At 48.4% G+C, this 27453-nt stretch overlaps 15 protein-coding genes across 15 annotated transcripts, besides 12 other annotated features; 13 read left to right on the top strand and 2 right to left on the bottom strand.

Moving 5' to 3' along the window:
• Positions 1 to 1388: 1388 nt before the first annotated feature.
• Positions 1389 to 3497, top strand: Tb09.160.2810 (fatty acyl CoA synthetase 3; the record flags this gene model as incomplete). Its single annotated transcript, XM_798632.1, has 1 exon — positions 1389 to 3497. The coding sequence occupies one exon, from the start codon at positions 1389 to 1391 to the stop codon at positions 3495 to 3497; it is 2109 nt and encodes a 702-aa protein (XP_803725.1).
• Positions 3498 to 4887: 1390 nt separating this feature from the next.
• Tb09.160.2840 (fatty acyl CoA synthetase 4) lies at positions 4888 to 6996 on the top strand (the record flags this gene model as incomplete). Its single annotated transcript, XM_798633.1, has 1 exon — positions 4888 to 6996. One exon carries the CDS (start codon positions 4888 to 4890, stop codon positions 6994 to 6996), a length of 2109 nt encoding a protein of 702 aa, XP_803726.1.
• A 6-nt stretch (positions 6997 to 7002) lies between these two features.
• Positions 7003 to 7070: a microsatellite.
• A 158-nt stretch (positions 7071 to 7228) lies between these two features.
• Positions 7229 to 7501, bottom strand: Tb09.160.2850 (hypothetical protein, unlikely; the record flags this gene model as incomplete). Its single annotated transcript, XM_798634.1, has 1 exon — positions 7229 to 7501. One exon carries the CDS (start codon positions 7499 to 7501, stop codon positions 7229 to 7231), a length of 273 nt encoding a protein of 90 aa, XP_803727.1.
• A 769-nt stretch (positions 7502 to 8270) lies between these two features.
• On the top strand, positions 8271 to 9386 carry Tb09.160.2860 (hypothetical protein, conserved; the record flags this gene model as incomplete). The annotated part of the gene is made up of 1 exon (XM_798635.1): positions 8271 to 9386. The coding sequence occupies one exon, from the start codon at positions 8271 to 8273 to the stop codon at positions 9384 to 9386; it is 1116 nt and encodes a 371-aa protein (XP_803728.1).
• A 254-nt stretch (positions 9387 to 9640) lies between these two features.
• On the top strand, positions 9641 to 9805 carry Tb09.160.2870 (hypothetical protein, unlikely; the record flags this gene model as incomplete). Its single annotated transcript, XM_798636.1, has 1 exon — positions 9641 to 9805. The coding sequence occupies one exon, from the start codon at positions 9641 to 9643 to the stop codon at positions 9803 to 9805; it is 165 nt and encodes a 54-aa protein (XP_803729.1).
• Positions 9806 to 9874: 69 nt separating this feature from the next.
• Positions 9875 to 9894: a microsatellite.
• A 155-nt stretch (positions 9895 to 10049) lies between these two features.
• Tb09.160.2880 (hypothetical protein, unlikely) lies at positions 10050 to 10220 on the top strand (the record flags this gene model as incomplete). Its single annotated transcript, XM_798637.1, has 1 exon — positions 10050 to 10220. One exon carries the CDS (start codon positions 10050 to 10052, stop codon positions 10218 to 10220), a length of 171 nt encoding a protein of 56 aa, XP_803730.1.
• Positions 10221 to 10429: 209 nt separating this feature from the next.
• Positions 10430 to 11182, top strand: Tb09.160.2890 (hypothetical protein, conserved; the record flags this gene model as incomplete). The annotated part of the gene is made up of 1 exon (XM_798638.1): positions 10430 to 11182. The coding sequence occupies one exon, from the start codon at positions 10430 to 10432 to the stop codon at positions 11180 to 11182; it is 753 nt and encodes a 250-aa protein (XP_803731.1).
• A 577-nt stretch (positions 11183 to 11759) lies between these two features.
• Tb09.160.2900 (hypothetical protein, conserved) lies at positions 11760 to 13442 on the top strand (the record flags this gene model as incomplete). The annotated part of the gene is made up of 1 exon (XM_798639.1): positions 11760 to 13442. The coding sequence occupies one exon, from the start codon at positions 11760 to 11762 to the stop codon at positions 13440 to 13442; it is 1683 nt and encodes a 560-aa protein (XP_803732.1).
• Positions 13443 to 13850: 408 nt separating this feature from the next.
• Positions 13851 to 14834, top strand: Tb09.160.2910 (tricarboxylate carrier, putative; the record flags this gene model as incomplete). Its single annotated transcript, XM_798640.1, has 1 exon — positions 13851 to 14834. The coding sequence occupies one exon, from the start codon at positions 13851 to 13853 to the stop codon at positions 14832 to 14834; it is 984 nt and encodes a 327-aa protein (XP_803733.1).
• Positions 14835 to 14867: 33 nt separating this feature from the next.
• Positions 14868 to 14903: a microsatellite.
• Positions 14873 to 15022, top strand: Tb09.160.2920 (hypothetical protein, unlikely; the record flags this gene model as incomplete). The annotated part of the gene is made up of 1 exon (XM_798642.1): positions 14873 to 15022. One exon carries the CDS (start codon positions 14873 to 14875, stop codon positions 15020 to 15022), a length of 150 nt encoding a protein of 49 aa, XP_803735.1.
• Positions 15023 to 15608: 586 nt separating this feature from the next.
• Positions 15609 to 15661: a microsatellite.
• A 110-nt stretch (positions 15662 to 15771) lies between these two features.
• Tb09.160.2930 (hypothetical protein, unlikely) lies at positions 15772 to 16140 on the bottom strand (the record flags this gene model as incomplete). Its single annotated transcript, XM_798643.1, has 1 exon — positions 15772 to 16140. The coding sequence occupies one exon, from the start codon at positions 16138 to 16140 to the stop codon at positions 15772 to 15774; it is 369 nt and encodes a 122-aa protein (XP_803736.1).
• A 33-nt stretch (positions 16141 to 16173) lies between these two features.
• Positions 16174 to 16277: a sequence feature (T-rich).
• Positions 16278 to 16424: 147 nt separating this feature from the next.
• Positions 16425 to 16589: a sequence feature (T-rich).
• Tb09.160.2950 (hypothetical protein, unlikely) lies at positions 16433 to 16666 on the top strand (the record flags this gene model as incomplete). The annotated part of the gene is made up of 1 exon (XM_798644.1): positions 16433 to 16666. One exon carries the CDS (start codon positions 16433 to 16435, stop codon positions 16664 to 16666), a length of 234 nt encoding a protein of 77 aa, XP_803737.1.
• An 80-nt stretch (positions 16667 to 16746) lies between these two features.
• Positions 16747 to 16817: a microsatellite.
• A 589-nt stretch (positions 16818 to 17406) lies between these two features.
• Positions 17407 to 17449: a sequence feature (AT_rich).
• Positions 17450 to 17454: 5 nt separating this feature from the next.
• Positions 17455 to 17507: a sequence feature (T-rich).
• Positions 17508 to 17618: 111 nt separating this feature from the next.
• Positions 17619 to 17652: a microsatellite.
• A 185-nt stretch (positions 17653 to 17837) lies between these two features.
• Positions 17838 to 17861: a sequence feature (AT_rich).
• Positions 17862 to 17942: 81 nt separating this feature from the next.
• Positions 17943 to 18030: a sequence feature (GA-rich).
• Positions 18031 to 18071: 41 nt separating this feature from the next.
• Tb09.160.2960 (hypothetical protein, conserved) lies at positions 18072 to 20717 on the top strand (the record flags this gene model as incomplete). Its single annotated transcript, XM_798646.1, has 1 exon — positions 18072 to 20717. One exon carries the CDS (start codon positions 18072 to 18074, stop codon positions 20715 to 20717), a length of 2646 nt encoding a protein of 881 aa, XP_803739.1.
• Positions 20718 to 21198: 481 nt separating this feature from the next.
• Tb09.160.2970 (mitochondrial RNA editing ligase 1) lies at positions 21199 to 22608 on the top strand (the record flags this gene model as incomplete). The annotated part of the gene is made up of 1 exon (XM_798647.1): positions 21199 to 22608. The coding sequence occupies one exon, from the start codon at positions 21199 to 21201 to the stop codon at positions 22606 to 22608; it is 1410 nt and encodes a 469-aa protein (XP_803740.1).
• Positions 22609 to 23116: 508 nt separating this feature from the next.
• Positions 23117 to 27310, top strand: Tb09.160.2980 (GTPase activating protein, putative; the record flags this gene model as incomplete). The annotated part of the gene is made up of 1 exon (XM_798648.1): positions 23117 to 27310. One exon carries the CDS (start codon positions 23117 to 23119, stop codon positions 27308 to 27310), a length of 4194 nt encoding a protein of 1397 aa, XP_803741.1.
• Between the last annotated feature and the right edge of the window lie 143 nt (positions 27311 to 27453).

Genomic DNA, 27453 nt, shown 5'->3' on the forward strand with positions numbered 1-27453 from the left:
CGGATCTCCATGGGGCGGTCTATTAATTGTGTTTGTGATGTTAATCAGTTCCTATTGTCCATCTGAATTGTCCTCTCTACACGTTCCATTATCTGTTTTCCGTCGGTCCAACTTCTTGATGCTGGTGGCGACAGCTTGCACGACAGGTTGTAAGCGTTAAGGCATGCAGGGTTGGTTTTGCAGCACGGGGGAGGGTATTGAAATACGTAATTTTTCCTAGTTGATACATTTGATTACACTTGGTTTTGTTGTAGTGACTCTGTTTATTTACTTATTTTTCGCATAGGGGGATCCGATAGTGCAGACAACACGGTGTGCAAGTCGAGAAACCCAAGTTACACCTGTATGCTCGTTTTCACGGGGTTGTGTATGCGTGAGTGCTATTTATTGGGTAACAGAGTCACCCTGCTGTTGCCTTTTTTCTTCCGCTTCGGGTGTTGGGGATTCTTCTTTTATCATTATTATTGTTATCCTCTTTTTTACTTGTTTTTAATTTTTGGCTTACGGTCAGGAGATTACTTACCCCCCTCCCCATCCAGTGGTTTTCCACATTGTCTAACTCACCGTAGGCCTTAGGCGCTTTGACATGATTTTCCATTCGCCCCTCCTGTGCACTTATGTCCGCGTCCCGTTACTTCTCACTCGTGCACTGTGCCTCGGTGCGATTCTTCCATTGTTTGTTTTTATTGACTACAAGTTTTTGTGGAAGGTTTCTTATAACATAAGCAACTTAGGAATCACTGAGACGCATTGGCACACATTTCCCACCGCATCCCTCCCCTTGCTGTAGTCTTGTGTTGTTACGAGTGCCAGATGTTTGACCATCCAATATGTACGACAATGACATCTGACCGCGGCACGTACGGGATCTGAAGGGGATTATCATGACAGCTGCAACCCGTAAATGTATGCTCGCTGATCCTGGTGCGCGTGTCTGTATGTGTGTAGGTTGCGCATCCTCAATAGTTACGAACCTTCATATTTCCCATTTCTTGTCATCTCGCGAGCACAAACCCTGGAGGCCACAGGTTAACCGCGTACCTGTTATTGCTTTTTTCCTCTGTTTTCCTTCTGTTCTTCCCATCTTCGTCACGCCCCTCCTCATTTCTCTATCTTGCTTGCTACGATAGCCATACCAAAAGACTGTAAAGCACAACCGCTCTGCAACAAGCACTAAGGGAAGAAAGACAGGTGATTGTGGATACGGTTGAACCTGAAGGGAAGGGAAGCAATCGGGACAGCAGTGGTGCGCGCCACGTGTGTTTGTGGGAGGAAGGCTTGTTAAGGTTGGCGAAATCATCTTAAAAGCCACCATTCACACCCAGTAAGTATTGTACTTCATAGGAAGCCTTTGCTTTTAAGATCCGATATTGAGAAGTGGGGGCACCATGGGGGGATGTGTGATTTCCGTCATGGACTACATGAACAATCGCTCTGAGGTTGAGAATGAGCATGTGAAAAAATTTCGTGCGCTTGGCAAGGTTGCTGTCCCTGTGCCCGGCAGCGAAACTTCTGATTGCTCTCCCATCTACCGTCTCGTAACTGACGACGGCAAAGATATTGAAGAGGTGCGGCGGGAGTGGTACGAGGGTGAGTGCCTTCCGCAGCGCTTCGCAGCCCTTTGCAAGCGTCAACCCAAGCAGCGTGCCCTTGCCTACCGCCCAGTGGATCGGGTAGAAAAGGCTGTAATTAAGGATCTGCACACGGGAACAGAGAAGACAGTGAACGTAACACATTTCAAGGAGACGAAATACCTTGACTACGGCACCTTCTGGGACTACATCGAGTCGTTTGGGCGAGGTCTCGTGGAGTTGGGTATTTCACCAAACTCCCGAGTCGCCATATACGAGGAGACGCGGTGGGAGTGGTTGGCAACAATTTACGGTATCTGGTCGCAGAATATGGTTGCCACCACAGTGTACGCCAATCTTGGCGAAGATGCGCTCGCGTATGCCCTCCGGGAAACAGGCTGCAAGGGGATCATTTGCAATGCGAAGAATGTGAGTGTTGTTATTAAATTCATGAGTGAAGGCATCACACCTTCCGCACCCATCATCTACAATGGGAGCCTTCCTGCCTCTGTCGACCAGGAGGCCTGCCATCTCGTATCGTGGGAGGAAGTTGTGAAACTTGGTCGTGAGGCCCGTGACCGGCTTCCGTTGAACAACTCTGGAAGGGCAGATGACCTTGCTCTCATCATGTATACGAGTGGTACGACGGGGGACCCCAAAGGTGTCATTCACACACATGGCTCACTGATGTCGGGAGTTCATGCACTTGACCACAGGCTGAACGAGGTAATGGGTTGCCATGTTAAAGGGGAAACATACTGCGCTTACCTGCCTCTTGCCCACATTTTGGAGTTAGGAGTCGTTAACATCTTCATTGCCCGCGGTGCACTGATATGCTTTGGAAGCCCCTTTACACTGACTGACCTCACTGCAAGGCCCCGTGGTGACCTAGCAGAGTACAATCCATCACTTTTAATTGGCGTACCGCGCATATACGATACGCTGAAGAAGGCAATTCAGGCGAAACTGCCGGCTCCTGGCACGTTCAAGCGTCGTGCTTTTGACCATGCCTTCCAGAGCCGCTTGCGTGCCTTTAAGGATGGCAAAGATTCGCCGTACTGGGATGCGAAGGTGTTTGCAGCTACCCGTGCCGTTTTGGGGAAGGGAATACGAATTGCTTTGTCCGGCGGAGGCCCTCTGAGTACAGCCACACAAGATTTTGTTAATGTGGTTCTGGCTCGCACGATTCAAGGTTGGGGCCTCACGGAGACGGTGTGTGTCGGAGGTGTTCAGTTTACAGGCGATATTGAAACCGGTGCTGTTGGACCCCCGCTGCTATCGGAGGAAGTGAAACTACTGGACGTGGAAGGATACAAACACACCGATGAGCCCGATCCTCGTGGGGAAATTCTTCTGCGTGGTCCATTCCTCTTCAAAGGGTACTACAAGCAGGAAGAACTAACCAAGGAGGTGCTTGATGAAGATGGTTGGTTTCATACGGGTGACGTTGGCAGCATCGACCCCAATGGAACCCTTCGCATCATTGGCCGCGTGAAGGCCTTGGCAAAGAATGTTCTTGGAGAGTATGTTGCCATGGAAGCTTTGGAATCCATGTATGCACACAACTCGCTGAGCATGCCCAACGGTGTTTGTGTCCTCGTGCATCCTGACAGACCGTACATTTGTGCGCTTGTTCTTACTGATGAAGCGAAGGTTGTTGCGTTCACGAGGGAGCATGGATTGAAAGGTAAATACCCTGAAGTTCTGCAGGACCCCGAGTTTCAGAAGAAGGCTACAGCATCATTTCAGGAGACGGCTCGTGCATCTGATCGACAGAAGTTTGAGATTGTACGTCACGTACGCCTACTGAGTGATGAGTGGACTCCTGAAAATGGTGCGCTGACGGCTGTGGGAAAACTGAAGCGACGCGTCATCGATGAGAGGTACACTGATATCATAGCACCACTTTTCGTGGAGGAGTGCTGATGAATGGTGCGGATCTCCATGGGGCGGTCTATTAATTGTGTTTGTGATGTTAATCAGTTCCTATTGTCCATCTGAATTGTCCTCTCTACACGTTCCATTATCTGTTTTCCGTCGGTCCAACTTCTTGATGCTGGTGGCGACAGCTTGCACGACAGGTTGTAAGCGTTAAGGCATGCAGGGTTGGTTTTGCAGCACGGGGGAGGGTATTGAAATACGTAATTTTTCCTAGTTGATACATTTGATTACACTTGGTTTTGTTGTAGTGACTCTGTTTATTGCTTTGGCTGTGCTTGTTATATTGTGCAGACAACACGGTGTGCAAGTCGAGAAACCCAAGTTACACCTGTATGCTCGTTTTCACGGGGTTGTGTATGCGTGAGTGCTATTTATTGGGTAACAGAGTCACCCTGCTGTTGCCTTTTTTCTTCCGCTTCGGGTGTTGGGGATTCTTCTTTTATCATTATTATTGTTATCCTCTTTTTTACTTGTTTTTAATTTTTGGCTTACGGTCAGGAGATTACTTACCCCCCTCCCCATCCAGTGGTTTTCCACATTGTCTAACTCACCGTAGGCCTTAGGCGCTTTGACATGATTTTCCATTCGCCCCTCCTGTGCACTTATGTCCGCGTCCCGTTACTTCTCACTCGTGCACTGTGCCTCGGTGCGATTCTTCCATTGTTTGTTTTTATTGACTACAAGTTTTTGTGGAAGGTTTCTTATAACATAAGCAACTTAGGAATCACTGAGACGCATTGGCACACATTTCCCACCGCATCCCTCCCCTTGCTGTAGTCTTGTGTTGTTACGAGTGCCAGATGTTTGACCATCCAATATGTACGACAATGACATCTGACCGCGGCACGTACGGGATCTGAAGGGGATTATCATGACAGCTGCAACCCGTAAATGTATGCTCGCTGATCCTGGTGCGCGTGTCTGTATGTGTGTAGGTTGCGCATCCTCAATAGTTACGAACCTTCATATTTCCCATTTCTTGTCATCTCGCGAGCACAAACCCTGGAGGCCACAGGTTAACCGCGTACCTGTTATTGCTTTTTTCCTCTGTTTTCCTTCTGTTCTTCCTATCTTCGTCACGCCCCTCCTCATTTCTCTATCTTGCTTGCTACGATAGCCATACCAAAAGACTGTAAAGCACAACCGCTCTGCAACAAGCACTAAGGGAAGAAAGACAGGTGATTGTGGATACGGTTGAACCTGAAGGGAAGGGAAGCAATCGGGACAGCAGTGGTGCGCGCCACGTGTGTTTGTGGGAGGAAGGCTTGTTAAGGTTGGCGAAATCATCTTAAAAGCCACCATTCACACCCAGTAAGTATTGTACTTCATAGGAAGCCTTTGCTTTTAAGATCCGATATTGAGAAGTGGGGGCACCATGGGGGGATGTGTGATTTCCGTCATGGACTACATGAACAATCGCTCTGAGGTTGAGAATGAGCATGTGAAAAAATTTCGTGCGCTTGGCAAGGTTGCTGTCCCTGTGCCCGGCAGCGAAACTTCTGATTGCTCTCCCATCTACCGTCTCGTAACTGACGACGGCAAAGATATTGAAGAGGTGCGGCGGGAGTGGTACGAGGGTGAGTGCCTTCCGCAGCGCTTCGCAGCCCTTTGCAAGCGTCAACCCAAGCAGCGTGCCCTTGCCTACCGCCCAGTGGATCGGGTAGAAAAGGCTGTAATTAAGGATCTGCACACGGGAACAGAAAAGATGATGAACGTAACACATTTCAAGGAGACGAAATACCTTGACTACGGCACCTTCTGGGACTACATCGAGTCGTTTGGGCGAGGTCTCGTGGAGTTGGGTATTTCACCAAGCTCCCGAGTCGCCATATACGAGGAGACGCGGTGGGAGTGGTTGGCAACAATTTACGGTATCTGGTCGCAGAATATGGTTGCCACCACAGTGTACGCCAATCTTGGGGAAGATGCGCTCGCGTATGCCCTCCGGGAAACAGGCTGCAAGGGGATCATTTGCAATGCGAAGAATGTGAGTGTTGTTATTAAATTCATGAGTGAAGGCATCACACCTTCCGCACCCATCATCTACAATGGGAGCCTTCCTGCCTCTGTCGACCAGGAGGCCTGCCATCTCGTATCGTGGGAGGAAGTTGTGAAACTTGGTCGTGAGGCCCGTGACCGGCTTCCGTTGAACAACTCTGGAAGGGCAGATGACCTTGCTCTCATCATGTATACGAGTGGTACGACGGGGGACCCCAAAGGTGTCATTCACACACATGGCTCACTGATGTCGGGAGTTCATGCACTTGACCACAGGCTGAATGCTGTAATGGGACCGTTGCGGGATGGAGAAACTTACCTGTCTTACCTGCCTCTTGCCCACATTTTGGAGTTAGGAGTGCTAAGCGTATTCATTGCCCGCGGTGCACTGATATGCTTTGGAAGCCCCTTTACACTGACTGACCTCACTGCAAGGCCCCGTGGTGACCTAGCAGAGTACAATCCATCACTTTTAATTGGCGTACCGCGCATATACGATACGCTGAAGAAGGCAATTCAGGCGAAACTGCCGGCTCCTGGCACGTTCAAGCGTCGTGCTTTTGACCATGCCTTCCAGAGCCGCTTGCGTGCCTTTAAGGATGGCAAAGATTCGCCGTACTGGGATGCGAAGGTGTTTGCAGCTACCCGTGCCGTTTTGGGGAAGAATATGTACATGGTTTTGTCCGGCGGAGGCCCTCTGAGTACAGCCACACAAGATTTCCTCAATGTTGCAGTCGTTCGTATAATTCAAGGTTGGGGCCTCACGGAGACGGTGTGTGTCGGAGGTGTTCAACTTACAGGCGATATTGAAACCGGTGCTGTTGGACCCCCGCTGCTATCGGAGGAAGTGAAACTACTGGACGTGGAAGGATACAAACACACCGATGAGCCCGATCCTCGTGGGGAAATTCTTCTGCGTGGTCCATTCCTCTTCAAAGGGTACTACAAGCAGGAAGAACTAACCAAGGAGGCAATAGATGAGGATGGTTGGTTTCATACGGGTGACGTTGGCAGCATCGGCCCCAATGGAACCCTTCGCATCATTGGCCGCGTGAAGGCCTTGGCAAAGAATGTTCTTGGAGAGTATGTTGCCATGGAGACGTTGGAATCCATGTATGCACACAACTCGCTGAGCATGCCCAACGGTGTTTGTGTCCTCGTGCATCCTGACAGACCGTACATTTGTGCGCTTGTTCTTACTGATGAAGCGAAGGTTGTTGCGTTCACGAGGGAGCACGGATTGAAAGGTAAATACCCTGAAGTTCTGCAGGACCCCGAGTTTCAGAAGAAGGCTACAGCATCATTTCAGGAGACGGCTCGTGCATCTGATCGACAGAAGTTTGAGATTGTACGTCACGTACGCCTACTGAGTGATGAGTGGACTCCTGAAAATGGTGTGCTGACGGCCGCAGGCAAACTGAAGCGACGCGTCATCGATGAGAAGTACACTGATACTATTGTGTCACTTTTCGTGGAGGAGTGCTGATGAATGGTGTGTGTGTGTGTGTGTGTGTGTGTGTGTGTGTGTGTGTGTGTGTGTGTGTGTGTGCGTGCGTGTGTTTATTTATTTTATCATTTATCTTTGGATTTCTTTGCCTTCTGGCTTTTTGTGGTTAACATGTAAGTTTACTGCTCTAATATCTTACATTTTAAGTATACTTTCCTAGTCTGTTTTTTTTTTGTCCTGGCAGCATTCTTATTCGGTGCCCTTATGGTTGTTAAAGTTTGGGAAGAGGAATAGGCGAAAATCTTTTGTTCACCGTAGTCACTTTATATTCAGTTGAGGAAATCGTCGCATCACCACAAATTCTCATTTTTTGTTTAACCTTGATAACCCCACCTTGTTGTCGTGGTACGTTAAAACATGTGTTTTCAATGTTTTGTTCAGGGTCGTTGCCTTTGAGAGGTGAGCCTGTACATTTGTTGCTTGTGGGCGAATGACTGATGCTGTTGTTTTCTATATATTGGCAAACAAACGGTTTCTTCTGCATGTGCTGTGCTCTTTTCTATTACTTCTACTGTTTGGATGTGTGTGAAGGGTTGTTTCTTCTTTTCGTTGTTGTTTTTGTCTGTGGCGCAGTCGACAGGAGGGGCTTGGTGGAAGCCGTTTTGTTTTTTTGCCTGTGAACCCTCCGCCGTTTTGTTGGTAATTGTTTTCCTTTTTTTGTGGCGTGCAGTCTGCCCGTTATTATAATTGTGACCGAGGCTTTGTCTTAACGGGCTTGCAAGTATTAGTGGAGTTTCTATTTAATGCTTCCCCCCGTTTGTTCTGTGACGATGTTTTGCCACTGTTTGTAATTAATTTCATTAACGTGAGATCGTCTGCCTTCTTTGTGTTTTCACTTGCATGCGGCAGTGTCCGTGCTTATGATTTTGAGGCGCGCAAGGTTGTGCATTTAATGTCATTCCTTTTTTTTTTTAAACGTCGCCACCTTTCCCCGTCCTGTAACGTGTTGTCTTTCTGCAGGGTGATTAGTTATAGCTGAGCAGACGACCCTGTTTCTCAGCTGTCAAGCATCAAGGCGGAAGGAGTAGAAGCCCTTTCATTGAACAGACACGCTGCGGTGGGAGATCATTCGTTCACTGCCATATTTTTTGCTCCTATAGATTTACCCCTTCGCTTGTCTTTGCGTGCTAACGCAAGCACAGCGCTGTTGGGGGTGGGGGAGCAAGTAGTGAGAGGACTGCGGAATAATACCAGAGAAGGCGCAACAGAGGAGCACCGGGCCCATCGAAAGGTGACAACCCCAAACGATAGGAATGCTTTCGACGGTTTGTGGTTCCGGAGCTGCAACTATGAACAATGGCCGGCAGAAGAAAGTTGATCATTCACGAGGACTTGATTTCTATTTGCCACCTCCAGACGATCGCGAATACCGGCGGGGGAGAATACAGCGGCTACGCGACCAAATAACCGCATGGAAGGATCCAAGTCGACCATTTTCTGTCTCCGGCCCCAATTCTATGTTGGGGACGAAGGAGTTCAAGTGGCTGTCAACCCAAAGGAGTTGCTCTTCCGGACGCACGGCGAACAGCTGCGGCGCAGCCGCCGGAGGTGCAACAGGGTCGAAGTGCGGGAAGGCAGCACCACAACAACCGGATAATGTGTATTTCCATGACCACATTGTTTTCTGTGTGCCCTCAGGTAAGGGTCAAACCGAGTCACGTGGTGGGGCTGACGGAATGTGTTATGGTGTTACTACGAACAAGGAAAGCATGGCTGAGTGTGAACAAGGCCTTCAGCAGACCCATGTTGGACAGCGGTCGGTGTCCACGCGCAGCATTGGGGCGAACTCTGTTGGCATTTCAAGAGCCGATGGCGACAAGCAAGGGACAATGCGTTCTGATTATCGTTCATGTGCAACTTCTCCAACACCCGTGGCCACCCTTCAAAGCATCAAGGCACAAAGCGTCGATCTCGCCTCCTCTGTTCATGAGGCTCGGATGCAATGCAGACAGGGGGACTTCCCTACACCCCATAGTTCCCAACAACAACTATTCATGCGCACAATGGAACTTCCAATTGATTGGGGGGAGTACACACGTAACTCGAAGGGCACCACTTGTGCGTCGCGTGGTGATCAATCCGTTCCAAAGTTCGATACGATTCATTCGTGCGGGCCTGATGTGAGTTCCGTCTGTTTTGTGAACACTTTTACGGGAAGTAATGCATCTTCTCTCGGATTGGAAGGCCGAGCTACAGGAATAAAAGGGGAGAGCACTCTTAGATCTGCCGCAACACTGCATAACAACGCCCGCCGGCCGTTGCGCCTTTACTCCATTCAGTTGAAGGATTTTCATCCAAGCAGGACATCGACTATCACCCCCGGCGCGGATGCACCGCGGAACGGCATACGCGTAAAACTGAAATCATAATCTCCAGTCGTGTCTAACTGAGGAAATAAATGTGGTAGGCGAAGGCTGACAATACGGATGCAAGGTTGGGTAAGTAGATGGTATGAGAGGTGCGAGATGGGCGATGTAAATAAAATTTATTTAGTGATGTACGCAGTTGTGTGTGTGTATGCGTCTGTGTGCGGGCGTAGGCTGAGATCCCTTTGACGTGGCCATACCAAAAATATCCTCATAGCCTACCTTTGTATATGCTCCTATGGGTGTGCGTTGTATAAATGTATATTCATTTCCCATTCCTTTCTTTGATGCGATTTGAGTTACCCGTCGTCGTGATCAAGCACGTGCCACGTGTAACTTGGATTTACCTAGACGGCAGTCTTTATAACCCAACAGATGGGAGAGCGTTGCACCTTTCTTTGACCACAGTTGAGTTTTTGTAGACTTGCCACAATTTCACCCCCTTTTTATTGTGACTAGTTTGGGTCATTTAAACTCCTTATTCACGGGATTATATATATATATATATATAATTCTTGTATTACGCAAGGGCACGTCCATTTGTGCAAGCGGCAATCATTGGCGCCCAGTGCTCCCTCTTTTTTTTCTACGGCGATTGTGAGGGAGTGTGAGGCTCGTATCCTCGTTCATTTTCTTTTATTAACTCAAACACGTATAGGCAACCAAATGATCCGCACGTATGAGAGCACTAATATCTCTGTTGCATGTCAGCTCGCCAATCCCGTTGTTGTGCTTTGCTTCTTTCCACATTCTCTTCAACTTTCGTTTTTGTTGTTTCTTCCTCATTTCTACTTCTCGCACGTAAATGCAAATCTGCTCTCCACTTACTCAATTTAGTTTGTGGAATATAAAAGTCCCGAAGGGCCTTTGCTGGTGAAGCACAGGAGGTCCAAGGGAAGAAGAAGAAGTTTGAGACGAGGAATTAGTCACACGTGCAGGAAAAAAAAAATTGACACTCAAAACATTGAGTGGACAGCTTAGTAGGTGATAGTAGAAGTTGACGGAGGTGTGCTTGCCCTCGTTATAACCGGCAGTGATATATTCATATGGCACACTGTTGCTTTCTCATCTATCCCCTTGCCAAAGTTGCGGATGAATCATTTCTACAACTACTGTTTGATGACTCAGTTAAGCGCTCTGCGTTTCTCGGGTATCCTCCCCGTCGTTTCGCCATAGTGGAGCTTGAAGAAAGTCAAAACGAGGCTGTTTTGCGCGCAATCGGGGCAAGAGATGACGATGGCCGCGTGGAGGCGCGTGAAGATAACGCTGATACACCGTTTGTGGATCTCTTCACACGCACTGGAGCGAAAAAAGGGACGGATCGTAATGAGCCAATAGGACTTCGGATGGGCTGTATTCCCCACTTGTCCCAGGTTCGGTTTCGTAGGACGTATTTGCGGGTGATCGTGAGCCCGGTTACCATTGATGAGTTATTTGGTTGTGTTCAGAAGGATTCTAATCATGTCAAAAAGGAAAAGCGGTCACTGAAAAGGTCGCGTCACACTGATGAGGATGCGGGACCGTGGGTCCCTCGGTGGCCCGTTGCGAATGGCGATCCAACACTAGCTGGTAGAGTTGAGGTGGTTTCCATGACAGGTGCTTCTCGTGCTGGTTTGAGTGGTGACCCGGAGGACGAAAGGTATCGTGAACCCTACGCTGAATGTAGTGGTGGTCCTGTTTGTAATATGAGTCCACCCAAAACCTTTTTATCTGACGATAGTGCTGGTGACGCGGCTGGGCGCCGTGCGCTTGATGTCAGTGTGCAGAATCTCATTAGAGAGTTGGGGTTCGATAAATAAAGTAAGTGTGGCGTAATTTATGCCACTGTGAGTTACGTGAGGATAATCTCCCCTTTGATTTGAAGGAGGATATAGGACCAATTGTGCGCTGCTGTAATACGTTCTCGACCTTGCTGAACACGTAATGGGGAGGGTGGGAAAGTATTATAACAGTTTTTTCTTTGCTTTTTTGCTATCCCACGTACTTGTGAGCTGCACCAGTAGACTCTGAGTGGTGCTGATTGTTTTGGTGTTGCACACTCGCTATTTGTCTTGCTTTCCACACGCACCTCTCTTCATGTGAAACAATCCTGACTTCTTTCCAATTTATTCTCTAACAAAGTGTTGTCGACTCGACAAGGTGTTGCTCTTGTCGCCGCGAGCTCGAAGGGGACACGGGTTGTAACGACGGGGAGGACCTCGTTGGCACGTGTGAGAGAGGCTTGTTTCTTCATTTCGTCGGCCGTTGCCCCCCCCCCCCCCCCCAGGAGTGTACGGTTGGTTTTTGCTCAGTTGAAGTCGACGTACGGTACCAAACAGCCACTAGACTGGCATTTGTGGTTCTGGTTGCAAACAAGGAAGGGAGGACGAGGGCAAAATGCCTGCGAAGCGACGGCCGGTAAACATTGATAATGATGAAGTGATTGACTTCTCTACCGTTGGCAGTTCAAACATGATGAAGACGCCGGTACCTACCACGCTTCTGAAAAGTGTTGTTGATCTGAGCTCGTCAGAGCCCCCTTCCTCAGAGGCGGTAACAACTGCCAGCGCCATGGACATGAGACTGAACGCGTACACGCATCGCCATGCACCACGTCGTCGCATAGGTTTCTGCTGTAATATAGCACCGCAACCCATTGCAGTTAGTGGGGCGTCAGCATTACCCAAATCAACAACTGCCCCCACGGCTGCATCACCATCAAGTGCCGTTTCCCATGGTAGCAACACCACCTCTATGAGTGCCGATAGCAAAGAGCAGTTGGACGCGTTCTGGCGGGAGGAGGCGGCGCGGCGCGAGGAGAAGTCCAAGCAAGTAAGCCGCCAGCAGTACGAACAGCAATTGTGCGACCTGTTTCGTGGTGCTGCACCGTTAGTGACTCCTGACCCAAAACCTTCCGGGAATGAGGACGGAAGTCGTGACATGGTTGAGCATCGTGCATATTCTCTACTAGAACAGTTTTTTACTGACGGTGTACCGGATGTAGAGCCGTGGGATCATTGGGCACTGACGATGCCACGTTACAGTCGATCTAACATCGCTGTGGGCATTAGCTTGGATCGGATATATCACCCTACGTTACCACCGACACACTACTCACAACTGTACCTCCATGCACCAAACAGTGAGGAGACTGTGTTCAGACTGCCAAAAACAAGGGATGAGCTGCGTGCCGAACGCCAGGAGCGGATGCGAAAAGCGAAGGAGGAACGTGATCGTGCCAAGAAAGCGGCTAAACAAAATGAACAGCTCACCGTTGTGGAATCCACCGGTGGTGGCCCAGCAAAAGTATCAATAACAGTAAGCGCAAAGGACCGACTTAGTAACCGCAACCTGCGGTACAACCTCTTCGGCGATAGTGTGCTGAACCCGTTAGGAACTGATAACAAAGTTTTTTCACAGTACCAAGAGCGCTTTCTGGAGCACCAGCGAAGGAACCATAAACGGCACGTAGAGGCCATTCCCCATCAAATTGAAAAGCGTAAGCAAGATATAAAGCGGCACTCGGAGGAGCGACCTGTATTCCGTGCCTACCACATCTACCCCATATACAGCTCAGCGCACTTGGGGAAGCTTCGTAACTTTGCAAATGACGGTTTGCTTCGCGGTTTCGTTTTGTGGATTTGCCGCTGCCATGCGATTATTGTCCTGACTGGTGGTGAGGTGGCAGTGCGGCACCTGGAGCGTTGGATACTCGAAAAGATGAAGTGGGAATCGTCGGAGACGAAAGCTGTGCGCCTTATGACGTGTCCCCTACCGGATCCCGCAACCTTTTCATTTGTTCGGCAGAAATCTCGGAAGCGTGATCGGCAACAACAGGGAGACGATGGCAGCCGAGGGCGTGAAGAGAATCAACTGGAGGGAGACCGTCATGGCACCGATGGGGAGCGGGCACATGTGTACATGAATTTTGTGGAGAGTGTACAGGAGGGCGAATCGTTCATGTGCAACATGCCAGCAGAAGGCCCTTGGCGGGACCTTACCCATGTGTGGCGCGCAGCCGTTGGGGCAGTCGTAGCTGTGGGTGGTGGTAACAATACGGAAAGTCAGTCAACTGTGTGACATGGACCCAATCGTACTGTGAGTTGAAGCGCCGCGGGCTTTAGGCCTGTGGGGTTTTTATATTTTGTTTTGTGTATGTGCTTCGGCAGATTCGTATGTGTTTCTTCCGCTGAAGACTGTGTGGTCGTGGGTTCTGTTGTGTTAAACGCTGCTATTTGACCTTTCCACACCGCAACACGAGACTTTCCTCCCCATGGAATTATGATTTATTTTTACCTTATAGGAGAATTGAAGGGAAAAAGTTTAGATACGAGAGCAAAAGAGGAGGTACAGGAAATCGCTTGAGCAGAAAGTTATCGCATCCGCAAGAGGCCTTCCAGAGAAGAAGGAACAGAGGCCAGCAGGTAGTATCACCGCCTATTTTTCAGGAACTAAATTGTTACGGAGGACTTTATCGCTACAATAAATATGCTTCCATGTCCGTCGTTCTCTACCACAACTCCAAGGTTTGACATGGACACCTATCTGGGTCGTACTTTTTACTTTTTTTCCACCATCAACCCACTGTTGTGCTTTGAGACGTCAAACTCATTGAAGCGCCATCAGGAGCTGCTCAATCGTGTGGCAGCGGGAGAGGAAGGGGTTGCAAGCGACAGACAACTGTGGAAAGCACGCACTGCAATAGAAATATGCGTGCATCCCACCACTAAGGAAGTTATATTTCCACCTTACAGGATGTGTGCTTTCCTTCCTGTGAATAGTTTTATCGTACCCTTCATGATGTCACCGACGACCATTGCAAGCCCTGCGCTCACAATATTCATTCAGTGGTTTAACCAGAGCTATAACTGCGCGGTGAATTATGCAAATCGCTCCTCCGATAAGCAACCGATGTCGGAACTATCTAAGGCGTACGTCGCCGCTGTTGGTGTTTCCTGCGCCGGAGCACTAGGTGCTACAGCAATGCTGAAGAAAGTAAAAGGTGGCACATTGAAAGCCACAGCTGTTCGTGCGGGGTTACCTTTCGTGGCGGTATCTGCGGCGGCAATTGTGAATCTTTCTCTAATGCGTAAGAATGAGTGGATTCCATCAGGCACTGGCCTACAAGTTGTTGACGAGGATGGTGAGGTGCGGGGCAGCAGTCGTGTTGCCGGCATGCAAAGTCTCATGATGTGTTCCGTCACGCGTGTTACATGGAACCTTATTTCCATGGTGTTGCCGCTTTTGATGATGCGACCACTCCTTGCCCGCTGTGCAGCTGTTCGGGCTCGACCTGTTGTGTATGAAACAGCACTGCAGATTGCCAGCCTCGGCGTCGGTGTTCCGCTTGCATTGGGTGCATTTAGCACAACAGTGAGTGTACCTGCGAATCGGTTGGAGCCGGAACTTCGTGGGTTGAAGCGAAAGGACGGCTCGCCTGTTGAAATATTCACGTATTACAAGGGTTTGTAGTTGGTGGGGATAATTTTTCCCGTCGCGTTTGCATGTGCATGTGTGTATATGTGTGTGTGCGTGTGCGTGAAGGGACGCTGCTGGCGTGCCACTGTGGCATTATAATTTTGTTCTGTGCTGGGAATGCGCCGAATGCGTTAGAAGATGACTCAGTTAAAGCAGAATGGGGGGAAAATTTAAAAAAATGAGGAGGGAAAGAAAGAAAGAGAAGAGAATCATTATCGTACGTGGAGGTTTGAGTTTTTTTTCTTTATTGTTCCTTATCATTCCATGAAAACGAAATCATGAGGTTTAGCGGTTTTACCCCCTACCCCTACTCCCATTCTCATCTCTTTCTCTTTGCCTCCCCTTTTCCTTTTTTCCTTTTACCTATTTTTTTTTTGTATAGGCATGTTTCGGTAAAAGCAGGGGGATGGTGGCACTTTTACTTTCCTTCGACGCGAGGCCGACTGAACTTTCCACTATGATGAAGCGGGAAGATGCGGTAAAGGGTTAAAAAACGGAGTGAACGATTTTTATTAATTTGTTTAAAAAGAATGAAAAGAGGAGGTATTAACGAATTGTGTGGATAACACGAAGCGTTTTTTTAATAAAAGGAAGAAAGAAAGGGAAAGCACCTTGTTGTGCTGTATCCTCTTCTCCACATTTTTAATGATGACTGCGTGGTTTTTCTTTCTTCCTTCTCTCTTTTTATTCCTCTCAGAAGTATGTCTACCCCCGAAAATATATAAATATCCAAATATGCAGGTGTGTCTGTATTTATGTTTATGTTTGTATATATATATATATATATATATATATATATTTATTTATTTATTCATATGTATGAATTTGTTTTTTTATTGATTTGCTCTATGCACCTGCTGTCTCTTTTGTTCATTCCCTTTGGATTCACCGCACCACTTTGGCTACTGGTACGTCGCCGCGACGCATACAACTAAGAGAAAAACAAAATAAAAATATACGGCACCATGGCGAAAAAAAGGTGCACTGACTCAGCAACACATGTACACGCATAATCAGACGCACACAAAATACACTTAAATGATGTGGACGACCATTTCGTGGGATCGTAGAGGACAATATACGCAAAATAGAAACAATTAATGGGGAGGAGAAAATGTAGTCGACATTTTACGAAAAGGTGGGATTTATTTTCAGTTGTCGGGCTGTTAAATATATGCAGCTTCCACACGACCCTCTCCCCTTGTGGGACTTGTCTCTGGATTTCACTGCCTCTTTCAATATATATATATATATATGCTTGTGTGTTTATGTGTTTTATTTTAATCGTTATTATTTTCATCACTGTGTGTTGTGCTTTGCGACTCACACGTGGTTTTATTTGTTCCTTTTCTTACTTACTTTTTTTTTCTTGAGTTTTGTTATTATTATTATTATTTTAATTTTTTTTTTCGTTGTTCCTCTCTCTGTTTTTTTTTTGTACTGCAGAAAACGGTAGTGAGGAATACAGTGCAAAGGATGGGTGTATATCGCATGTGACCATTTGGCGTTTTTTTTCTTTTTATTCTTTTCTTCAACATATCACTTATTTATAACGTCATGCAGGGGTAATTTTGTTTGATTCGGTTTTATTTATGTATTTGCTTTCCTTTTTTCTTTTTTTCTTTTTTAAGGAAAAAAAATTTCCATTTCCATTTGTTTTTGTTACTTTTTTTTTTTTTCCAGACACCCTGTCTTCTTTTTTTTTTTTCATATTTTTGCTACTGTGGCAGTTTTGCTTTTTTTTCTTTTGTGAGGGAAAGGGAGAGATTCTCAGGGTTCGAAGAGAAACACAAGGAGCGATGAAAATGTGTGCGGCTGCGTTTTGAAGGTTTTGTTACACTTTTGTCCTCTTCTTAGTGGTTCAATCACTGAAAATAAAATAGTCCCCCCCCCAGCGCATACTCAAATATAAATATAAACAAATATAAACAAATATAAGTATATATATATATATATATATATTTATTTATTTATATACGCTAATTTCAGGTGACAATTGTCTAGAAGAAACAGACAGGTATATGTTCATATTTATTTATATTTATGTGTATGCGCAGTGGAGGTGTAATAAACTTATCTATACTGTCCACGGGAAATGAAAGTGTGAGGGTACACTTCTTTCTTTCCTTCCCTTCGGTTTGTGTATTGTTTTCGTTTTTTCTTTTTTTTTAAAAAAAAAGAAAAGAAAGGGGGAAACATGTTGAATGTTCGATGGCTTATTATTTTTCACTCCTCGTTTGGTCTGTTCATTTGAAGGGCTTGCAAGCCAAGTTTGTGATCGCTTTTGTGTGTTTGTGTGGGTGTGTATTCATGTGCGTTCAGCAAATATTTTGTTTTTCTTTCTTTTTTTATTTTTGTTCATTTATCGGTTACGGGAAAACAAAGGTGTTGAATAGAAGGTGACAGAGGCAAAAAGCGATGAAACGATGATATCAATCCCCCCTTGCTCTTCCCAATTATTAAGAAAAAGGGAAGGGAAACTTAAAACAAAACAAACAAACACTGATTTAATCGCTAACCTCGCATCAAACGCATCCTAGGTGTGTAGCAAGTGTATCTGCACCTCTATAAAATGTTTTAAAGTATTTTTTTAAATTTAAAATAAAAAAGTGTCTTCATTGCATTTTATTTTGTTTTATCTCTTCGCTTTTCTTCTATTTTATATTAGGGTGCAGCGGCAAGGAGGAACACCACCACCACCACTTCCTCCACCAGGTCTCAGCAGCAACGGTAGCGTGGGAGAGAAATTGGGGGACGGGGAAGGAAAGAAGGAAACTTAAGCAAAAAAAAGAAAAGAAAAGAAAGAAAAGAAGTGAAGTGAAGTGAAGGCCATAAAGGCACAATTTATTGTACAAGAACGGAAGAAATAAAAAGCGGCGAGGGCTGTAAACCCTCAGGGCGATAACCACAATCGCCAGCATCATATTAACACATACGTGGCCCGGTTGGCTGTGCGGTACGGCTCATTGGCGGGCCAAAGTGTCTGTGAGCAAAAGGAAAAAAATAATAAATTAATTTAATCAGTGGGAAACGCCGGGTCGTGCAGGTGTGTCCGAGGTTGAGTAAATCAAGGTTTTGAGACAGTGTCGGTGGACAGTGATTGGAAAGAAAAAAGGAGGAGAGAAAAAAAAAACGGCAATCAACAGGGGAAAGAAAGAGAGAGGGAAGGAAGGAAAAGAGGGAGGGGGGATCTTCACAAGAGAAAAGTTAAAGCCATAGAACCAATAAAACATGACCGAATCTGAGAAAGCCCGTACCGTGACAGGGAGGGGACTCGTGGATTTACCTCAGCGGTTTAGTCAAGTGGACATAACGTACGCGGCATCCACATCCAACCAAACATCCGCTCGAACGGCTGAACCAACAGCTCCGATTCTTACTGACATTGAGATTACTGAAAAGGCTAGTCTGGTAAATGATGTCAAAGGCGCTTACGCCTCAGATGGGTATCCGATATGTTGCTCAGGAAGCAAAACGGGTGGTGCCCTATACGGTGCTTTCGTGGAGCTTCGGAACCCTTCCCTGCATGGTGTAACGTTGCCACCAGCGGAAACTATCGTTGTTGCCAGCACTCCCAGCGACCCCGTTAAGCACTTCACTTCGGGGGGTGAAGGTGGCTCTCATTCAACTAATGGATCCGATGCTGATGGTGTGACTGCGGCGAGTAATATAGTTGACCCTCGCGCAGCCATCCTGCGTATTGTTTGGAAGCGTGGATCACATCTGCTTAATCCACATGCAGCAGAGCACTTGGATCTCCCAATGAAGGAAACACCCACCAAGACTGAGATGTCGACATCAAGTGTAGTGCTTCCAAAACTTCCATGCTACGGGATCGAACGGCACCTGCGGCGGTTTCCCGATGGCGTGCACAGTGTGGACACTTCTCCCCGACTGAATGAACTTCTCTTGGATATTCCACCGGGTTCAGTGGGGGATACTGTGAAAACAGCACCACAAGAGCACGAGAAAAAGGCAGTTGACGATTTCCCTGATGGGGCAACCAGGGGTGCAAAGAAACGTACAAACAGTAATGGCAGCAGGAAAAGCAGAAGGAACAATAGATCGAAGGGCAATAATGCAGATATGGATGGAGATGACACATCTCCAGAGGATGGTGGCGGACGGAAGGGGGCGCCGTTACGAGAAAAGGAGCCCATGGGAAATGCACCTGTACAACTAACACTAATAACAGCATGCAGTTTTAACCACCTCACTTTGTATGCTGTACGTCACCAGGCAGGAAATGTATTGGCGTTCGTACCACTGCAGACCATCATCGCCTCTGTAACGACGCGAAAAATTACCAGTCATTGTGTGTTTTTGCTGTCCGTTGATACATACGAGTCCTATGATTCCCCGGGTATGTGTACCTCTGGTGCTTCACCAGTATTGCACGGGGCGGAGAAGAAGGAACCGAAGAGAGGGACCGTGAAGCAAAAGCAAGGCCTTGGCGGTCAAGCGCTCAAAGGAGAAGGTGACAGCACTCCGCCATGTGAAGGGGGAAAGGAATTTTTGTTTGAACCCGTTCAAGTAGGTGGGGAGAGTTCCGGTGGTGGGGGAGTCATGCGCGTGGCGACCGTCTTTCTTGCGGTGGAGCCCTACTTGTTGCTGGGTAACCAGAGTGGGGATATTATGCTCTTCAGCGTTTTCAAGGGAAAAGTGGTGCAGCGGCTCAACCCTTCTGGACTTCCCAGGTCAGACTCTTTCTTCAGAGGAAGCCAGGAAGATTCGACGGGGTCAAAGCAACTAGTAGGTGCAACTGTCTCGTGCATTGTGGAAATAAGCTGCGGTGCGGAGAAACGATTGACACGTTTAATTAGCAATGCGATTGCATCCCGTGTACGGGGCAGAGATCGTTTTACAGCTCCTTCTGTTGGAGCTGCGGGAACACCACCTTCTGTGTTTGCCGTCGGTTTTGATGACGGTCAGGTGCTGCTTGTGGACGTGACGGCTGAAGGAGCCTGCTTAAGTAAGCGTGTGAGCTCATTCAGCGGGAATCCCATCCACGGGATCGCTATGCGGGCACCTCACTACTTTACAAGGGTATGGACTTCTCAGCAGTACATGAAGGGATATGAAAAGCAACGCTCTCCCATATGCACGGTGTTTACACATGCGGATACCCTTACCTTCAACGAGGACGGTGCCATTGCCGCGGTATCTTCTAATGGCGGTGTCCTGCGTCTCCTGCGAGCACCCGAGATGGATGAGGAAGTGTGCCGATTGGCAACTCTTCACTGTGACACCGCAGGGGATTTCTTGTCTTTGCAGTGGATGTCAAGTTGTGTCGGTACAGCGCTTCTTCCTGATCTCCTCATCGCCACGAGCGAAGATGACAGTATTGGCGTTTACCAGTTTGTGCAGTCAAGGAATTGCACGACCAGCTTGGTTCGACAAGATGGTTTCACACCTGAGAGACCTAACTTTAATGCAAGTATGGATACTATACATGACAATATTACATTGATCTCACGGCGCTTCTTCCATCACTCTTGGGTAGTTAATCTTACCACGATGCAGCGCCCCAACGGGAGTCTTCTGATCGCTACATCTTACGATGGTCGGAGTTCCTTCTGGCCAATCAGTTACGGCGGCACCACCGCCACTAATACTCCTGGCGGTTCACTCCCCCGCGGGGGAGGCTCTGAGGTGTCACTCCAAAAGTGCCTATCAGATTATCTTATAAGGGATATGGGTGCTAAGCTCCACAGTTTCGGGCACGTGTTTCCATCCCACCCAGCGGCGTCGTTTGTCCTTCACAAGGGCGACATATCGCGGTGCATCGTTGGTGGGGCTGGGAACAGTTACTTTATAGTTTCATTATGTTTGCAAGGGTTTGTGAAAGTATGGGAGGTGAAATGGAGTGGGGGATGAGGCAGTTCATTTGTTTTCGCATGATTTATTCTTTATCGTATCGTCACTCGTTATCTTTATTTCGTTTATTCTAATTGATTAGCGTCCCCCTGTGCGCACGATTCACAGTTACGTATATAAACTACTGTCATCTTTTTGTTCGCATTTCTCATAGTCGTTGTTGCGTGTGCGCCGCGTGTTAGTGACGGCGTGTGTATGTATGATTTCACTGTGTCATTAGATACTTTCCTTTCCACCATCATTCTGGTTTCATCTTAGGCGAGCCAGCACGCGGACACACAAATAAATATTGAGGAGAAGTGTGACGGAAGGTCGAATATTTCTTTCTTCTCCATTCCTTTCCCATTCCACCAGATTTGTCTTTGTGTAAGGGTGTACTTTATCTCAAGTTACACACGACGCTTAGCTGCATCACTGTAATTTTACCCAAGTGGTGCTGTGGAAAACGAAAAGGGAAGGAACGTAGCGGAACGAAAAAGAGATGCAACTCCAAAGGTTGGGTGCTCCACTACTTAAAAGGCTTGTGGGGGGATGCATACGCCAATCAACGGCGCCGATTATGCCATGTGTTGTTGTTAGTGGCTCGGGTGGTTTTTTGACTCCCGTGCGTACTTACATGCCGCTCCCCAATGATCAAAGTGACTTCTCACCGTACATCGAGATTGATTTGCCAAGTGAAAGCCGCATCCAATCACTGCATAAGAGCGGACTTGCGGCACAGGAGTGGGTTGCATGTGAAAAAGTGCATGGGACAAACTTTGGTATCTACTTAATTAACCAGGGAGACCACGAGGTTGTGAGGTTTGCAAAGCGTAGTGGCATCATGGACCCAAATGAGAATTTCTTTGGTTACCACATCCTTATCGACGAGTTCACAGCACAAATTCGTATTCTAAATGACCTATTGAAACAAAAATATGGACTGAGCCGTGTTGGGCGTTTGGTGCTCAATGGAGAACTGTTTGGTGCCAAGTATAAGCACCCACTCGTTCCAAAGAGTGAGAAGTGGTGCACGCTACCAAACGGGAAGAAGTTCCCTATCGCCGGTGTTCAAATACAGAGGGAACCCTTTCCACAATATAGTCCAGAGCTCCATTTCTTTGCATTTGACATTAAGTACAGTGTGAGTGGCGCGGAAGAGGACTTCGTGCTGCTTGGTTACGACGAGTTCGTCGAGTTTTCTTCCAAAGTGCCCAACCTGTTATACGCGCGGGCTCTTGTTCGTGGGACGTTGGATGAGTGTTTAGCATTTGATGTGGAGAATTTCATGACACCGCTGCCCGCGTTGCTTGGCTTAGGTAATTACCCCCTTGAGGGGAATTTGGCAGAGGGTGTGGTCATTCGTCACGTACGTCGCGGGGATCCGGCGGTAGAGAAACACAACGTCTCGACTATAATCAAACTCCGCTGCTCCAGTTTCATGGAGTTGAAGCACCCCGGTAAGCAGAAGGAACTGAAGGAGACATTTATCGACACGGTACGCTCCGGAGCTCTGCGGCGGGTGCGAGGGAATGTGACCGTTATCTCAGACTCCATGTTGCCTCAGGTGGAGGCAGCGGCCAATGATCTGTTACTAAACAATGTAAGCGATGGCAGGTTGAGCAATGTGCTATCGAAGATTGGTCGTGAACCTCTGCTGTCTGGGGAGGTATCGCAGGTTGATGTGGCGCTTATGCTTGCTAAGGACGCACTGAAAGACTTTCTCAAGGAGGTAGATAGTTTGGTGTTGAACACAACCCTTGCTTTTCGCAAGTTGCTAATCACCAATGTCTACTTCGAGTCTAAGCGGTTAGTGGAGCAAAAGTGGAAGGAACTCATGCAGGAAGAAGCAGCCGCGCAGTCAGAGGCTATTCCACCACTTTCACCCGCTGCCCCCACAAAGGGCGAATGATACTGCAAATTGTTCAATTCGTGGTATCCTGCGAGCGCTCATATGCCTCCTTCCCTACTGCTTTTCAAGATGACGTCTACATCCTAATCATTGCGTGCGGTAGTGATTCACTACGCGTCACACAAACACATCTTTTTTGCATAAGGGTAATAAAGCCTTTCACATCGGTTGCTTGGTACTTCCGAGTCCGGGGTTTCCCCAGACCAGTGGAGAAAAAGCACTTGTATACTTTTTTTTTGTTTTTGCTTCCACTAGTGTATTCTTCTGTGCAGTGTCATTGTTGATTACTACCCTTCATCCTCTGCGTGAAGTTGCTAGACCGGTGATAAGCTGACTTGAAGAAGGCTTGATATCTGCACCCACCGGGAGGAAGAGGGGAAAAAATACATAAAAGAGAGAATAAGGAAAGAAACAATAGGATAGGGACGTACATAGTTCAGCTAATAACAAAACTGTTGCTACAACTCGCAACGGGGCTCCTCTGCTGTAGAGATCACCGCTTGAGGCGATGCTGGTCGCCACAGCGTCCGTTACATCTCATGGCTGTGCCACCGATCTTTCGACGAAGACAAGATCAGCGTCCGTCACGATGGAAGGTGAAAGTGTTAGGAGTGACGAACGGCATCACGTTAACGTGAGGGGAGATGAGAGCGAAGGTGTTAGTGTGTCTCTACTTTCCACACGTCACACGGTTCACGCTCTCAACAAGCAGTCATCCAGCGCGTGGGTGACGACAAAGCTAGTAGAGCAATGTGTCACGGGCTACCGAGATGCACTCTTGGTCATTCGGGAATATGGACACCGGGTTGAGGGAGAAGGTCTGCATCTGCGGTTGCAACTTGGTGAGGCCCACCGCGAACTTCAAAGTAAAGGTGGGCTGGGGGCCTCTGTTACGCATATTGTCGAGAAGCAGCTCTCGGAACATTTGATGCAGAACGGTAACGCGAACATCTCTCCCCGTTCCGAGTCCTTACGACACCGTCAGATTTTGCGCGACATGAAACACCTAGCACACGGGCTTTTAATACCTCTCGATATCTTCCGGCATCAGCACAACTGGCTGTTAGTGCAAGAGGATGTCCAACTAAGTCTGGCCGATCGACTCCGACACTACCGTGTGGTGGTGCGACAGGCTCCACCACCCGCTTTAGTGGAACGCCTCTGGTTTGACCTCTGGGCGCTTTTGGGCGCAGCGTGGCGGCAGCGCGGACGGCTTCTAGGAGTTTATGCGGAGGGTGTTCTTCCAGTTAACGTGGATGGTGGCACCGCAGTTGTTCCACCGTCAGTTTTGAGCCCCCCATCGCACCGTGAAGCCTATCGTGAGGGGCAACGTGAATACCGCTCCAAGCGGATGGAGGGATCGCCGGCCAGTGGGGTACCGGCGGATGCCGACGATTGTTACGCATTTGGCCCAATTACGCCACATCGAGTGGGAATCATGCCATCGCGCCACTACACCATCCGATGGCCACTCATGTCAATTTTACGTTCCCTGCGTGTGCGTGTGGCTGGCAAGAAACCGGGGTCGGAGTCCGGAATAAGGATTGCAATGTCAGCAGGGTCACTAGGGGAACCGAAGGATGACCACCAAGAGGAATCTGACAAATGTGCACAGACCTCTCGTGGGTCTGATTTCTTTTCTCCGAGGGTGTCTTGCGGGTCCGTTGGTGGTAGCTCACAGGAATATCCTGCTGCCTTTTTTGACCTATCGTCAGAAGATATCGAAACGTGCCGTGTGCCATACTTGTCCCCAGAGTGCTTCACACAAAGGTTTCGTAGCGCTGGATGCCATTCGAGTGAACCAGTGGAAGTTTCTGTGTCTCATCGGTTCTCTGATGATGTCTGGAACATAGCCGTCCTCACCATAGAATTTATGTTGACTAACTTTCCCCTCGAACAAAGTTGCTGCCACCACGCGAGTTACCAAGGTTTCAGAACAAGTTTTATATTCGATGATATTATTGAGTTGCTCGTAGTATATCACAACATACCGCTTAGAGCCGCGCAAAACTTCGTTTACGCAGCATTGCACGAGCTTTCACTGCTCGTGTCGGGGGTTGAACAAGTTGGTGTAGATTCAGGTGAAGGTAGCGTACTGACTCCGCGCTGCCTGGCCCAGCAATGGAAGGACTATTTAAGTGAAACGTGTAGTAACAGTACTGTGCTGCGGGAGGTGGTGACAAACGGTTTGCTATGGCTGCGCCGTGAGCGGTGGGAGGTTTTTCAAACTGTTCACTCTCTTGACGATTATAAGGAGGGAGAGTGTGGCAACGGGAGCAACGGGTGTATCGGGGGTGACGACAACGAGAAGAATACCAGCAGCCGGTACGGGGACGGTGCAGCGAAGAGGGTATTGGACACTTTGGTAAGCCCTTATCTGCCGCTGAATCCGGCTCTCTGTTCCGCTGTGTTACGGGAAGGCGGGGAGGCATCTCAAGGCTCACTTAGCATCACGGGTTCGATTCAGCAGTGGTGTGAAAAAGAGGATGCGTTTTGGCATACGCAATTTGATGATCTACAATCGACGGTGCAGAAATGGAGGAAGTGTATTGAACGCTACACGGTGCTCGGTGGTATGAGCGGTAAAGGTAATGAGGCGAGGCAAACTGTTCTTTTCAAGCGTCTCGTTCGGGTCGTACGATCGGTGCTGCAGCTTCAACTCGAGAAGGTAAAGGCTGGTGATCAAACCAAGACCATTCTCCTAAGCAGTGACAGGGAATCCCGCCGTATGCAGCGGGGGGAGGTCCTGAGTCATGCTGTGCAACAGGAGCTTTTGCGTGGCTTAACGGAGCGTGGTGCTCTTTTTATGCACATTTTGGATCTTGTGCCGAATCAATTCGTACCCACCAATTCCACCGTTGCAGGTGATGCCCTCACCAGGGTGGTTCCGTTTTGCGGTGTCTTTATGTCCATCTCGCACACTCTTTCGCAGCTGGAGAAGGACATGGCTCAACTTACTGAGTTGTCACCAGCGTCGACGGCGCCCTTCCGTGCCCTTGACACCATTTTGGGAGTGGAGTACAACGCTGCACGTGTGACACACTTATCGGCCTGTCAGTTGAATGAGGAGGCGGATGAGGGGAAATTGAGTATGTTAGAAAATGTTAGGTCTGTCATTCGTCAGTTAGACCTCGACCTGAAGATGCAGGTGAAACTGGTGAAAGATATGAGGTGTCTGATGTGCACCAGCGTTCCCGTGGAAACGCGTGCTTCGCTCGTGCGACAGTACTTACTTCGCACCCAGGCGGCACATGGGACTGTAGAGGTTCCTATTCCAGCTACTCTTCGTGGTGAGATATGGGCCGTCCTTCTGTTGGTGTCCCCGGAACCTGAGGAACGAGCGTCTAGATATTTTGCGCTGGACACGGCGCGACCAACGCCGTGCAACCGTCAGTTATCTGTCGACATCCCACGTTGTCATCAGTATCACCCACTACTGGCATCATCAGATGGTCACGAACGAATGTGGCGTATCATCAAGGCGTGGTTATTGCTGAATCCCGAGCTGTCGTACTGGCAGGGGTTGGATAGCGTCTGTGCTGTTCTGCTTGCCGCGTCTTTCCACGATGAGCCTCTTGTTTTAGCTCAGTTGCAGGAACTGACGCACAACTACATACCGCACGACTTGGCATCCAGAGAGACAGATCTGCCACAGAGTATGGCTGGAAAGTTCCAGTTGTTCGCTGTGCTTCTGCGTTACTGTGATCCGCAACTTGCCACTCACCTCCTCGACACAGTTGAGTGCGGTCCCGAACTATTTGCGGTTGGATGGTTTCTCGCGCTTTTTGCACACGGCTTACCAATGGCGAAAGTGTTTCTTTTGTGGGATTTCCTCTTCGTGTATGCTGCCGTTTTCCCACACTGCCTTGCTGTCCTTTGCCTTGCCGTTCTGTTGCAGCACCGCGAGCAGTTGATGTCGCACGACTTCTCTGTATGTGTGGGCGCGCTCAGCCGTGCGAGGGATATTGAAGTGCGGATCGTGTTGTATAACGCCTCACTATTGCTGCGAAGCACACCGCCGCTAGTCGGGGGACCGTGCGCTCCCACAGGCCAGCCCCACAGTAGCAGCAACTCCGTGCCACGCATGAGGGTGCGGACACTTCTTCAGGCATTTCGCCGCGTCCCTTTCGATGAAACGCCGTATGGGGAAGAGTGGACCCGCAACGGATTATTCCTCGTGGATCTACGGGAAACGAGGGGTGGTACAGCAAGCCTTGAGCTGGAAGGAGAGGAGCAGATGTGGTCAACGCAGCGCGAAACGGAGGAGCGTGTTGTTGGAGCTCTGCTCTTTCCACTTGTGTCTTGCCAGCAGGACGGTGCGGAAATAGATGTGATGCAGCAGGAGCTTCAAGGGCGGTTGGCTGTGCAATTGGCTTCTGAACTCTTATCACAAACACGTAACATCGCTTTAGCAGCCGTTCCACCGGTACCGTCGTCGGGGTCGCGACCGAGCGCAGGGATGAGACAGTGTGAAGAAAATCCTGCCGCTGGAACACAGCCAGAGGTCATTGCGAAACACTCAGAATGTCCTCATATTGTACTTTTTACACATTCTTCGAACCTATGTGAGGTGGCCACTTCAGAGTTGCTTGCGAGGGAATTAATGCGTTGCGGTGCACCACATGTTTCAATTTTGCTTGGCGGCTTTGTACAGTTGAAGCGGGAGGCAGCTGATCTCATTGTGGAAATGGTCCCTACTTGAGTGTGCCTGCGTTACCCTTTTCTGTTCCTTTTCTTTTTCTTTTCAAAGACTGCTTGTTTTGTTGCTCCGCTTGATTTTTAATTTCGAACGAAGAAGAGCGTGCACTGTTGACTGTTTCCGCCGATACGCCCCCCCCCTACTAT

The sequence above is a fragment of the Trypanosoma brucei genome, chromosome 9 (assembly GCF_000002445.2).
Source record: "Trypanosoma brucei brucei TREU927 chromosome 9, whole genome shotgun sequence".
In the NCBI taxonomy this organism is placed as follows: Eukaryota; Euglenozoa; class Kinetoplastea; order Trypanosomatida; family Trypanosomatidae; genus Trypanosoma; species Trypanosoma brucei.